We start from the raw sequence: 13,919 nt of genomic DNA, 5'->3' as shown, positions 1-13,919 counted from the left end.
CTCTAATTCCATCCCTAAACACACCCTCATAAATTATCTCATGAAATGACACTTAAAAGTTTTATGCAGAAATAAGTTACAAAAATAAATATTAACAACAACTTTATCAGTGCAGCCTGACCAGTGCAGGGGAAGAGAGAGGAGAGAAAGAGGAGAGCCGGCTGAATCATCAGAGTGTGGCTTACCCTCTGTAACAGCTGTCATTTGAATTGCCGGGCGCTCGCCCTCACACACAGTCACACCTCCTGGCCCGTCCCCTTTGATAGACGTCACACGTCCCGGCATTTGGACAGGTGTTCTGTCTATCAAAGGAGCCGGGCCAGGAGGCAGAACTGTGTGTGACGGCGCGCGCACGGCAATTCAAATGAAAGCTGTTACAGTGAGCAATCCCTGCTCTGTGATGGTCCGGCCGGCACTCCTCTTCCTCCCCTCTCTCCTCCACTTAGCGATCGATGGGAGAATGGCTCCTATTCAACCCCGCCTACCGGCGGTGTCCACCCCCTCCCCTCCGAGGCAGCCCATGCTCCCCCTCAATCATTTTCCGCTCGCCAAATGAGAGCAGGCGAGTGGAAATTTTGAGGGCTGCTCTAGCCTTCTATTCTGTTTACTTCCTGCACGGGTCCTTCTTCAGATATCCACATTTACTGCCAGGATGTTATCGGCACTTCCTGTTGGATGGCCAGCGAGGCCCTATCAGGATTGAGGAGACTGATGTCAATGGAAGGTAGTCAAGGGGACCTTCATTCTTAGGAGGTCTTCACCGCACTAGACAACTGGACCACCCCTTACGGAAACGGTACCTATGTGGAGCCTGGGTAAAAGCTTACCAGGACCGTTTAGAAAGGCTGGGTGGGAGAGGTGATAAGAAGATAGCATTGAAACCACACTCTGGGCAAATTCTAACCCCTAAAGATGCCTTTCCCTCCCCCAATCTTTAACCAAACCCTGAAATGTTTCACTTAAAGGACACCTGTGATCAAATAATGGGGGAAAAAAAATATCCTGCTGTATCTAATCTTTGTTTACCTTTTACCTAGATTACGGAAGTAAACCTAAACAACATGTTGTGCCCAGCTGTGTCTGACCCCTTCTATGGGCCCTGGTATCGTATGTGGGCATCAGGACACCAAACCATCATGACCATGATCCATGGGAAGTTGATTGTTGCTTTATTCTCCTCTGGCTCGCCTCGCTTTAAGTTCTTGGTGGAGCGGTTTCCTTTTTCAGGAAAGAAAGTGGATTGATCGGCCACTACAGGAGTGGCCCAGTTTCAACCTTTTCTTAGCCAAAACTCGTAAACAACTGGCATACAGAAGTTAAAAGGGCTACCAACCCTTTCATTATTATTATCCAGTGTTAGGAACTTCCAGGTGCTTAAACAAGTGACCTTACAGAAGGAGCCAGGGTGTTAAATATGCTTTTCACTTGTAATTATTTCTAACAATTTTGCTGCACTATGAGCCAAACTGTATGCTAGGCAGCATTAGGCAAAATTTTATGAGGGCTAAGGTGGCTGCCCATCTTTGCACAGGGATCCTTCTGACCTGTTTTCTAGTTTGGGAGTGCAGTCTGTTACAAGAACTGATGCTTTTATTTATAATTATTAATGGGGAGTTCAAAACAACCCATAGCGAGTCACTTTTCTCTGTCTAGACTGTGGGCCTGCAGTGTTAAATATATTGTTTATTCTACTGTGATTTGATTTTAAAGGTCGTCTGAATGACTAATGTGCTAAGGGATCTATTTCCCCTACATTTTTAAAGGCATACGCATACCTAGGCCCCTTTTTCACATGTGTGAATCAGTTTTCAGACATCCGCCTGCTCAGCAGGGATTGATTCGTTGATCCCCGCTGATCCAGCGGATGACAAGTCCGTCTCTGCACACTGTGCAGAAACGGACCTGTCAGATCTCCGCTCTCCTCTATGGGGGGGGATCGGATGAAAATGGACCGCCTGTCCATTTTCGTCCGATCCAATCTGCCAGAGGGATGGAAAATAGGGTTTCCATCCGTCTGGATTTTGCGGGGCGGATCAGATATCAGCGAATATGTCACTGCTGACATCCATCGCTCCATAGAGAAATGGTATGGAGCGATCGTTTAGGTCCGCCTGAAAAAACTGACAGGTGGATCTGAACCATCCACACATGTGAAAGGGCCCTTAGAACTAAGGGTACTTCTATTCAAAGTATGTTGCTGTTGGACAAATCTCTGGATCTGTGCGTATCACTTACAATGGGGAAAATTGAGACTGACTTCAGAAAACAAAATGCTCCAAACTGTCCTCTGTGACTAACTTGGGTATTTCTTCTATTGTTTGCTAGTACTAGAAAATGGTTACTAGAGTCTGGCTGTTTGCTCTTTTTTTTTATTTTCTTCCATGTATCCTAAAATGCCAACATATTTTTCATTTTAATATTTACCTGCATTATTATATTTTACTCTGTGCCTCCTTGTCAAATGTAATACTTATAGGACACTGCCATAGTTTTATCTAACTCCAGTTACAGAATGTTCTCTGCCAGGATGTGCCATCACTATGACCAATTCTTATACTGTGTTATTGGTTCTATATTCTAAGGTAAATGTGTGGGTATTGTAAAGAAGATGAATGAGTTGTCATGGACAGCTTGTTGCATTTGATGCTGTTAGGAGATAGTGAGCACATCACTTACTGCAAGGCAACTACTGCTGTCTTAAAGAGGAGCTCATCGGTGAACGCCGTGTAGAAGACAGGCAGAGGACAAGGGACCAGTCATCAGTATAACCTAAATTTTCCTTGCAGCTGATCTTCCCCATTACTGATATAATGGGGGAAAGATCAGGAAATGTTATGTCATGTTAAAAGAGAAGTTTTTTTTTTTTTTTTTTTTTTTTTAAATGTTTGAGTCATACTTACCTATGTGGATGCAGCATCAGACCAATGCTATATCTGTCCCCTGCCATCTCTGCACTGAGAACCGAGCCACTGAACATTTGCAGATGGCTCGGTTTTCACATATCCCTGAGAGGAGAGCTGCTGACTGTCAGTCATAGTCTCTCCTCTCTGCTTCTCTACGTTCACTGGAGCACTGAGCTGTGGAGGGGCAGGGAGCGGCCGTCTCAGCGGCTCGCTGAGACTGCCATCAATCAAGGCAGCTGGCAGATCCAGACTTGGGAAGTCGGGATGATGCGCCGCCTCGACAGATGGCAGTGACGTCAGCGGAGAGCGGACTTCAGACCGTTCTCCGCTGAAACCGTTTCAAAGGAGTGCAAAACAAATTTCACTTCTGTGACCCTTAGGAGAAGCCCAGCCTAAAAAGCTCAGGCTGGACTTCTCCTTTTAATGTTCAATTTTAAGTGAATCTGTCACAAAAAAAGAAAGGGAACTGCTAGTAGGAATATGATACAGACATTCACATCTGCTGACACTGAATAGCAGCGAGGGGCGTAGGGCATAAGAAGAAACAGGCAATCTTTATTACTGCAAGGAAATGTTAGAGCTTTGCCCATTCAGAATTGCTAGTATTTGGCTTTAGCAGATGTGAATGAGAGCCTATGTCCAGACACCTTGAGCCACAGTTACTTTAAAGAAACTTTGAAGGTTTCCATTGCTGTTATTGCAGTCTGCAAATGCTAGTTGCTCAATTGTCATGGTGACCCTCTGCCTTCAATACTTTAAAGCTAAACTTCAGGATCCTGACCACCTAGTGTTAGTAAATCACTGTCCTGCTCAATTAAACTACTGAGATTTTTTTTTTTTAATAATGCCCTTTTGTTAAAATAGTAAATGTAATGGTTTGATGTAAGTTTCTGCATTGTTCCTGGGTACAGGGGGAGAACCTAAGCTGGCACCAAGTCACACCTTTACAGGGAACTAAGCACTACATTTCCCGTGTTTTGGTGTGAAAGTCAGGAAGCGGTGAGCATTTTTGTTGTTGCGGCACAGAACTGAATTCTGGATTACACTAAATGTATCAGTCCCAGAACTAAGTAATGTAAAATAACATGAGGGGCAGTTCTGTGATGTTGACTTGCTTCAGTATAGCTGCTGGATGTGGGTGAGTACGATCAGCACAGCACCCAGACAGGCCCACCCCTCCTTTTGATTGGCAGCCATGTTGTTAGCTGCTCTTGCTAGTTAAAACATGTGGGATGGTCATGATCAGGTGCTGTGCCGATCGTACCCTTCCTCAGGACACCCTTGCCCTTTTTAAAAGTACTTCTGGGAGGAAATGGAACCGTTATGCTCAGTTGCACATACAGGAATATAGGATAAAAGAAAATGGACCACCAAAAACGACTATATATATTCTATATATATGCAGGTACCTTTATTAGATAGTATTATAATCTTCCTGGCTAGAGTTCAGCTTGAAATCACTGATCCAGAGCAAGAATGCAGATAAGTAGTTTCAGTTATTTGTTTCAGTTTATTGACTCAAAGTATGGAATCCAGAGAGTAAGCAAAAAGTCAGGCAGCTAGCATTTTCAAGAGGTCAGCAATATCAGCCTCTGCTTGTTAGGAAAGGTTTATTTTAAGTGCCCAGGAACTGCATGTCCTCATTGTCACTGGCTATTAAGGCATGTTGCAAATGATTGCTCTTAAGATAGACACTGATGCCTTGGCCAAGTAGTGCTTGTACAACATTGGTAATGCATTCTATGCTTCCTTCAATTAAAGAATAAATACACTAAGCACTATTCATAGGTAAAACCTTTACATAAGATAGCCCAGTACAATTTTAAAAAATTGCAGTCTTTTCGGTTTAAACATGCTTTTTTTTTTTATGGTGACTATGACTGCCAAGAATTTTTTGTCTATGGTCCTTTCTCTTCTTGGCTTAGACCTACTGGAAATTGGAAATACACTCCCATGATGAGATGCAATGAGAGTCTTGCCTGCTCTGATCCTACAGCAGTGTGTGGTCAGTGGTCAATAAATTTCTGTGGTCCCCAGGTTGTTGGGAAAAGAATCCAACTGATCGCATTCTACTGAAAAATGTATTTTGTATAAATGTCGTAGTGATAGTTGGAATCCCATTAAAGCAGCAATCTATACAGGTAGGGTACCTTCTATAAATTTGGCTGGAGTAGATAGATAACTTCAGGGAGGTGCATTAATTAAAATTTCGAGACCTAGTTTAGGAATTTAGTAGCATGACAGGTTGGCAATGCCCCATGGTCAACCTTTCCTTCTAAAAATGCTAGTTTCTTCTAGAGTTTTGTCCATCATTGATCAAATAGCTTTAGTACTTTGAATCACCGATCTGGATAAAATATGTAGATCTGGAGTTTGGCTTAACTGGCAGCAATATTGTTCTGGTCTGTGTGATTGGAAGTCAAATCCAATCAGGCTATTAACATTTTCGGCAATAGCAGCCGACATATTCCTGTCAAAATAGTCTGATTTACAACTGTTGTTACGGAAGCCAATATAGCAGCAGTTGTTAACAAAAGACAGATTTGTCTAATGCTAACTCGCTAAATTTTTCTCCAAAGGATGCCATGGGACTGCTGTTTTTTTCTGTTTTATTGATTGATGCTTAAATGAGACCAGAGCGCTTTAAAATCTGTTTTTCAGTACAGATCCATCCACACTTCATCTATTATTTGCTGCTAACTTGTCCAAACCTCCTGTTATTCTCCAGCTGTTTATAAAATGGTGTTCTAGGCAGTCCTCCCTCGGTGTGCTTACAGAGAGTATTCAATACCTTGCCTTTCTCTAGTGTAAATATAGAATATGCCATGGATTCTTTCTTCATCTTCCAAGATCAAAATCAGAGAAATCTTGTTTAATACGTACCTCAGTTCTGTAAAGTGCCATACAACATATTTCTAAATTTTGCCAATCAAAATGCCAAAGGCCACATATTTTAAGGAAGACTACCCTAAGCACTATTTATATCCAAAATGGCTATATAACATTATGGTGCCCTCACACCTATTCCAGGAACCCTGAGAAGTAGTTCAAAGTTTTCCTCCTTTGTGTGGCTACTTCTCAGTATATCACAGCTTAATGTAAACAAGGAAAAACTGCCGTGTCTCATAAAATGGCATACATTGCTTGACTATTAAAATGGCATACATTGCTTCAGCTCCTAACATGGCATACATTGCTTAACTATTAAAATGGAATACATTGCTTCAGCTGTTAACATGAATACAGGAATACTTTGCTTAGCTTTTAACATGGAATATATTGGTTAAGGTCATAAATTGGCTCCTTTTGACTGTGCACCTGTACGGTCAACTTTAGCTGTGTTTACCTGAGGTAAAAATCTGGAATCAATGCAAGTAATTTTTGTTTTATATTATTTTTTGTTATTATTTATTTCCCCTGGTCTACTGAACAGAGTATGAATTTGAAAATAGTCTATATATTTTATATTACATTTAAAAGTACTTGTATAATTGTGTTGTCAATCATTTGATCCCTTCTCTTTGTAAGCGGTTTGATGTGTTTGTATGTTATCGTGGGTTCAAATTTCTATACATTTTGTATGTTTATATAACAATACTAAGTAATAGATACAGGCTTTGTTTTACAATCCTCAGAGGCCACCTGTTAGGCTGACAGATTTTGCATCGATGGGTCATTCCGTTTAAAATCTATACTTTAGTTTTTGGTAGATGCTGAGGAGTTAGTTCACCTCAAGGCACAACAGGAGGATTGTGAGGGAACAGGTAATCAAATGTTTAATCTTGGCTGATCATTGAAATATTGTCTTGTTCATCTCTATAGGCTGTGTTGTTTGCATATTAATAATTCTGGAAATTACTAGAATGATTGTACGGTTAGGAAAGTTTAGTAACTTAGGACCTTCGTATAAAACGGCAGTATGGCCTTACCGTGGCCATACTGCAGCTTTATAAATAATGGTATATATAATGTGTTTTTTTTTTTTTTTTGAAGCGCAGTGCCATGCTTTACCAATGTGCATTATGCTCTTCTTGTTTCAGGCCTCCCAAATGGAGTGCCATTCATTCCAGTGAATTATAGCAGAGAGTAGATATCTACTATGCACTAAAAGTAGGCCCAGTAATGTATGTATGTATGCTGTAACTAGGTTTTCTAGTTTTCTTTTAAAAGAACATTTTTATACATTTATAGATGGTCTGTACTTTTGGACATGGTAACAGTCCAATTGGAATGGGTAAAAAGTAATAGAATGGCAAAAATAACTTTCCTGGGGAAACTGTGGATCCAGGCTCCCTTCATTGCTGGTCACGTGACCAAATGCCCTCATATGCCCAGCACTGTAGTGTGCTTGGAGCAGCTGTTTGTTTAGGAAATATCAGTACTCAAAGTATATGTGGTCCCTTACCTAGAACAAATTAAACCGCAATAATGTCAACAAAAAAATGAGGTATTGGAGCCAAGAGTAATGTCAGTGCAGGCTTCTGTTCTTGACATCAACAAACATGCTTCACCAATGCAGCCCTCTTCAGGCCGGGGAGTCCAACAGCCAAAAGAAAAACAAGAGAGAGAAAAGGCCTATAGCATTACTCAATAAAAAAAAAGTTATTAGAAACAAATTTACATCCTGAGGGATTCCTAGGTCTTGACAACACACTTTCAAATCTAGACGTTCCTGTCACTTGTGTTCTGTTGTTTCTATGCATTATTTGCCTTTGGCGCCTTGTGAGTATGCAATTGCCCATTTTTCTTTCTATCGTGTAATCTACTAGGCCTGTGTGCCCTTTTGTTGTGGACCCTTACCTTTTAAAACTCATTCAGTTTAAAAAAAAAAAAAAGAAATGCAAGACAAAATATTTGTGTATAGATATAAGAAAAAAAATTCTAAATACCTATTTTTCAATTGAACACATAACCTCTGTTGCATTATGAAATGGAGTAACACACTTTATCCACTTGCCGACCAGCTCACGCAGCTCAACCCGTGCAAGGAGGATAGCGGGCGCGTGCCCGTGGACTTGATGTCCGCCGGCAACCCGAGAACGCAGTGAGGAGAGGCAGAATGGGGAACTGCCTATGTAAACAAGGCGATAACCCTGTTCTGCCAGATGACATGACAGAGATCTTGCTGTTCCCAGTGATCTGTCATGTTCCAGTAAGCCCACCTACCTACAGTTAGAACACACCTAGGGGAATACACCTAACCCCTTGATCACCCCCTAGTTTTAACCCCTTCCCTGCCAGTGTCATTTTTACATTGATCAGTGCATTTTTATAGCACTAATCAATGTAATAATGTCACTGGTCCCCAAAAAGTGTAATTTTGGGTCATATTTGTCCTCCACAGTGTCGCAGTCCTGCAAAAAAAAAAAAAAAAAATCGCCTCAATTACCAGTAAAAACAATTTAAAAAAAGTCCCTAAATCTATCCCGTAATTTGTAGACGTGATGACTTTTGCGCAAACCAATCAATATACCCCTATTGCGTTTTTTTTTTTTACCAAAAATATGTAGAAGAATATATCTGCCTAAACTGATAAATAAATTTGTGTATGTATGTATGTATGTATATATATATATATATATATATATATATATATATATATATATATATATATTTGGATATTATAGCAGAATGTAAAAAAAAAAAAAATTTTTTTTTTTTTTCTTTAAATTGTTTTTTTTTGTGTATAGCGCAAAAAATAAAAACCGCAGGCGTGAACAAATACTACCAAAAGAAAGCTATTTGTGGGGAATAAAAAAGGATGTTTGGGTACAGTGTTGCACAACCGGCGCAATTGTCAGTTAAAGCGACGCAGTGCTGTATCGCAAAAATTGGCCTGGTCATTAAGGGAGCAAATTTTTAATTAAGGGAGCTGAAGTGGTTAAGGTAATCTATTCTTCAGACAGATGGTAATCTTGCACTTAGTTAACATCTGAGTACAGATCAATTTTAACACCTGATCAGTTTTCCAAATCTGGGCATTTTTTGACCATTGTTACAGGAGGTGTTTATCTCACGCCATTGGTTCTCTGGAGTCTGTTTCAAACTCCTAATTAATTTTTATAAAAGGAATTGCTCAATTTTATTAGAGTTTTGATAGATATATGCTATTTACCATGCAAAGGTCCAGAATGGCTAGAGTATAAACTTTTCTTCCAACAACATTTTAATAGGCAAATCCTTTGCTACTTCAAGTGGGTGTTCACTGTGCTGCTTAAAGCGAAAGTCAAGTTTTGCCAAGCACCCTTACATACACCCCCATTTAGGTGAATTATATACATTGTAAGTATTCAGCAAACCTTGCTTCTGTCCTGTGAATATCAGTATAGACATTATAGGGCCGCGTTCTGAAATTAAGTGGGAGATTTTGACTGTTAATACTACTGCACAAACAGAGAAAGTGTTGACTTGTTTAAAAAATCTTAGCTGGCTTCAGATTCGGAAATATAATTTTGCATAAAAAAAATGTTTTTCCTTTGACCTGACCCTGAACACCCAGTCTGATGCTGCATTTTCAAAAAGAGCTGGTTTTGTTTCTGTATCCAGTGCCTAAACAAGTGTATACACTTGGGGGGAATTTAGAGACAAAATCGCTTTTAAACCAGTGCTTTTGTAAGGGAAATTATTTCTGAATCTAGTTTGCGGTCTAACCCAAGATCAAGTTACACCACTAGATATTAAAAATGATTTCAATAAGTCCCCAACTCTATCTGTGCAATTTCCATGTGGAAATCATGTGGTGCATTTATCATGCCATGTTACACGTGTCCCCTAAGACCCCTTTCACACTGGGGCAGTTTTCAGGCGTTTTAGCACTAGAAATAGCACCTGAAAACTGCCACCCCAGTGTGAAAGCCCAAGTGCTTTCACACTGGGGTGCTGCGCTTGCAGGACGGTAGAAAAAGGCCTGCAAGTAGCAGCGCTTCCGAAGAGCTGCCCATTGGAATGAATAGGCAGCTCTTTTCCGAAGCGGTTGAAAACCTATTCGCAAGCATCGCAACACGGGTGCTTTTAACCCCTTCTTGGGGGTTAAAAGCACCCTGCTGCCGCCCAAATAGCGGCGCTATAACAGCTGTAAAGTGCTGATAAAACGAGCAGCGCTTTACCGCTAATGCTCGGGCGGCTGCAGTGTGAAAGCAGCCTCAATGTCAGTGGAGTTTGTGTTAACTCTTAGACCTGGTTTCATGTAGAATTCCAGCCAAATTTTCTTTTTAGGCTGGCCTTAGACTATTGCTTTGTCGTGAGGTGTGATTAAAAATGCACATCCCTCTGTGTGATGTGTTTAAGTGCCACTCATTTAAAATGCTGCCCCAATAAACAAGTACAGTAGGTGCCAACAGATTCAAATTGCAGAGCACATGCCAGTGCACTTTTTAAATAAAAAAAAAACGGTCCAGTTTTACTTTCATTGTGTGTGTTTCAGGCCTATTCTAAATGAATGGGCTGCCTTAATGTAATGCACATGTAACCCAACAGAACAAAGGTATAAAGGCCCCTTTCACACTTGTGCGACTTTTCCTGCAACGTCGCATGACAAGTCATACCCCATGATTACCATTCGTATCTGTGTGACTTCAAGTCGCAGTAAATTCAAAGTAGTCCCTGCACTAGTCTGATGCAATTTGAGGTACATAGACCTCAAGATTACACAGGCATTGCTTAAAGCCATGGCAAAATCCTGCAACTTTCAGGTCGCACAAGTGTGAAAGGGTTCTAAGTGAGATGAAGTCCTTAAAGCAGAAGTAAACCCATCCATAAAACAGTTTAATTTCTGGCACGTGCCAGAATGTAACACTCCCATTGGTTGTGCTCTCAACCAAACTATCAAACCATCCAATGGCTGGTGTCATAACTGATCACATGTGCAGCATCATGGCAATTGTAGATTAAACATAGGCAAAGATGGCAGCTTCCTTGGCTGAAAACGATAGGGGGTTTACTTACACTTTAAAGCAGGAGTAGGCAACCTCGACCCTCCAGCTGTGGTGAAACTACAAATCCCATAAGACATTGCAAGACCCTGACAATCACAGGCGTGACTCCTAGAAGCAGAGGCATGGTGGGATTTGTATTTTTACAACAGCTGAAGTGCCAAGGTTGCCTACCCCTGCTCTAAATTCTTTAAAGAAAAAGTTACTCTTGCTTAGGTTTTATGTGCCCCCACTGGAGTCCGTAAGACAGGAAGTGAGGAAAAGTACTTCTTGATAGGGAGATAATAAAAATCTGACAGAAGCTCTAACCTTTCTTACTACATACTACATGTCTGGGGTTCTACGTAAAATAAATATTAATGGGAAGAGTATGCAAATAAGTTGAATAATATAGTGCAGTCCCATGTAAACACATTTTTATTAAAGTTTGTTGTATTTTAGAATAATCATACATGAACAAGAGAAATAGCACAGGTAGATGCTGCCTAAAATTCTAGTATACGTCAAACAGTTTTCCTGGTATGCCGATAGCTGCAATTTCAAAGCAAAGTATTTTTTAAAAGTAAAAAAAAAAATCTCCATCCAAAAAAAAGTATATTGTATTTGTTTTTCAGCAGATAGCAAAACTGGCACCAACAATTGAAAAAAAACCTCCAAAAAACTAAACATTGTGGTTTACAATACAATATCCATTTCCTAACATTTGCAAAACTTTTTTTTAACACTGTAATGGCATGAAAACATTTTAAGCATCCAGCTATCAAAACACATTTGTGGAGAAAAATTGTACGATCTAGGCAAAGGGTTCAAGGCCTATTATGTGAATTTTAACCCCTTCCCGCCGACCGTACGCATATCTGCGTACTCGGCTTTCGGGGGTTATACCGGGATGATGCCCGCAGCTGCAGGCATCATCCCGGTACCGTTGTTTAGAGCTGGCGATCGGCTATCTGTATATAACAACCGATGTGGCTAAAAGCCGCTCGGTTGTTATACCGGAGGAGCGGGAGGGGACATCCCCCCCTCCCGCCGCTCTTACCGGGCCTCCCGTGCGATCGGGAGGCCCGGTGTCCAATCGGGTACCTTCGGCAGCTGGGGGCGGGCTGGAACGAAGCTGTGGGCGGCTTCGTTCCAGCCTTCTCAATGTAAACGCGGAAGCGACGTCATGACGTCACTTCCCGCTTACTCGGCTGCCAATGGCGCCGAATTTAAAAAAATACACAGTATTCAGAATCCCCGTTTTCGGCGATCTGAATACTTTGAAGTGTAAAGGAGGGATGGGGGGTCTTTTAGACCCCCCATCCCTCCATAAAGAGTAACTGTCACAAGGGATGTTTACATTCCTTGTGACAGCAATAAAAGTATTTATTAGTATAAACACCATTTATTAGTATAAAAATAAATAAAATAAATAAAAAAAAACTAAAAAATTTTTTTAAAGCGCCCCCGTCCCCGCGAGCTCGCGCAGCGAAGAAAACGCATACGGAAGTCGCGCCCGCATATGTAAACGGTGTTCACATCACACACGTGAGGTATCGCCGCGATCGTCAGAGCGAGAGCAATAATTCTAGCCCTAGACCTCCTCTGTAACTCTAACCTGGTAACCGTAAAAAAAAAAAATTTAAAGCGTCGCCTATGGAAATTCATAGCTTCCATAGTTTGTCGCCATTCCACGAGTGCGTGCAATTATAAAGGGTGACATGTTTGGTATCTATTTACTCGGCGTAACATCATCTTTCACATTATACAAAAAAATTGGGGTAACTTTACTGTTTGGATTTTTTAAAATTCATGGAAGTGTCCCTTTTCCAAAAATTTGCGTTTAAAACACTGCTGCACAAATACCATGTGATATAAAATGTTGCAACAATCTCAATTTTATTCTCTAGATTCTCTGCTAAAAAATATATATATAATGTTTGGGGGTTCTAAGTAATTTTCTAGCAAAAAATATGGATTTTAACTTTTAAACACCAAATTTCAAAAATAGGCTTAGTCATGAAAGGGTTAAAGATGCGTTCTACAATAACCAAAAATCTCCTTTGGGGCTTTATTTGGCAGAAAGTCACTCAGAAAAGGTAATGTGCTTAGTGTTTTGTCACGTTTTTGGGTTTGGGCTGTGGTAGATACAGGCTAGTATGTGGGTAAATGACCAAAGTTGTTTGGACAGTGATTTCACCTTGTAAGGGGGATAGTGGGCCCGGTCATTCTGCATTCCTCAAACCTTACATCAGCAAGGTAAAACTATAGATATGGCCTTTATATGGGTTCCTTAACCAGGTCTTAGGAAGCTTCCCTTAACATTAGTGAGCCACAGTGAAGGAAAAATAGGGTTTCACCATCAGCTTAGGTCTAGTATTTTTTTTCCACTTAAATTTAATTTCCTATGTTGTTTTATTTTCTTAGATTAAAATCATTTATTTAAGTAATATAGAAACACTCAACTGGTCATTGTGTTTGCTTGCATATATTTAATAGAAAGGCTTCCATTATTTAAGATTCTTCTGAAAACTACAACCCAGTTTGTGTGATTAGTGTGTTGTGTAATATTGGCTGTATGTGTATGGGGTATTTTGTAACTTGGTTTTTACTAAAATGTGCAAATAAGTTTTGGTAATATTTGGAAATAAAATATTGTGGATAGAAAGTGTGGTGTTCTTTATTTCCCAGTTAAGCCTGTCAACCATAGGCACATTTTATGCTTAGTTTTGAATGTCAGTGACTGCCCTCATCTAAACACCAATTCACTTTTCAACCTTTGTCTTTGCTGCACACACTACTTGAGTACAACCTCTCATGGGGCTGTGCAAAACAGTCTCAAACTGGACAAGACTACATAGAGTCTTCAGGACCATTGGGACAAAATACCAGCTTTCACACAATTATCCACCAACAATATCCACTGGGTTTATATTGGACTACAGATCTAGTTGGAGTTGCTAATTGCACGTAAACTAAGCTCATGTGATAAACTATGTCTTCTAATATAAGCCTCTCTTCTCTTTCTTGACTGTGAAGTTTCCATGTCTAAACAGAAGTTAAACTGATTGTTAAGTCTCTTTTTTTAAAGTTAAAAATAACAAAC

The 13,919-nt window shown here is 40.3% G+C and overlaps 1 protein-coding gene across 1 annotated transcript in view; it reads left to right on the top strand.

Annotated features, from left to right (window-relative positions):
- Positions 1–13,481, top strand: part of TMEM164 (transmembrane protein 164) — a 166,193-nt gene extending 152,712 nt beyond the window's left edge. Inside the window, exon 6 of the mRNA XM_073599366.1 lies at positions 1,038–13,481. Coding sequence (XP_073455467.1) covers positions 1,038–1,244 — 207 coding nt within the window. The 3' untranslated portion in view covers positions 1,245–13,481. The remainder of the gene's footprint in view (positions 1–1,037) is intronic.
- The last annotated feature ends 438 nt before the right edge of the window (positions 13,482–13,919 follow it).

Source organism: Aquarana catesbeiana, linkage group LG09 (assembly GCF_042186555.1).
Source record: "Aquarana catesbeiana isolate 2022-GZ linkage group LG09, ASM4218655v1, whole genome shotgun sequence".
NCBI classification, from domain to species: Eukaryota; Metazoa; Chordata; class Amphibia; order Anura; family Ranidae; genus Aquarana; species Aquarana catesbeiana.
The sequence above is the reverse complement of the archived record's forward strand: the minus strand, read 5'-3'. Positions and strand labels throughout refer to the sequence as shown.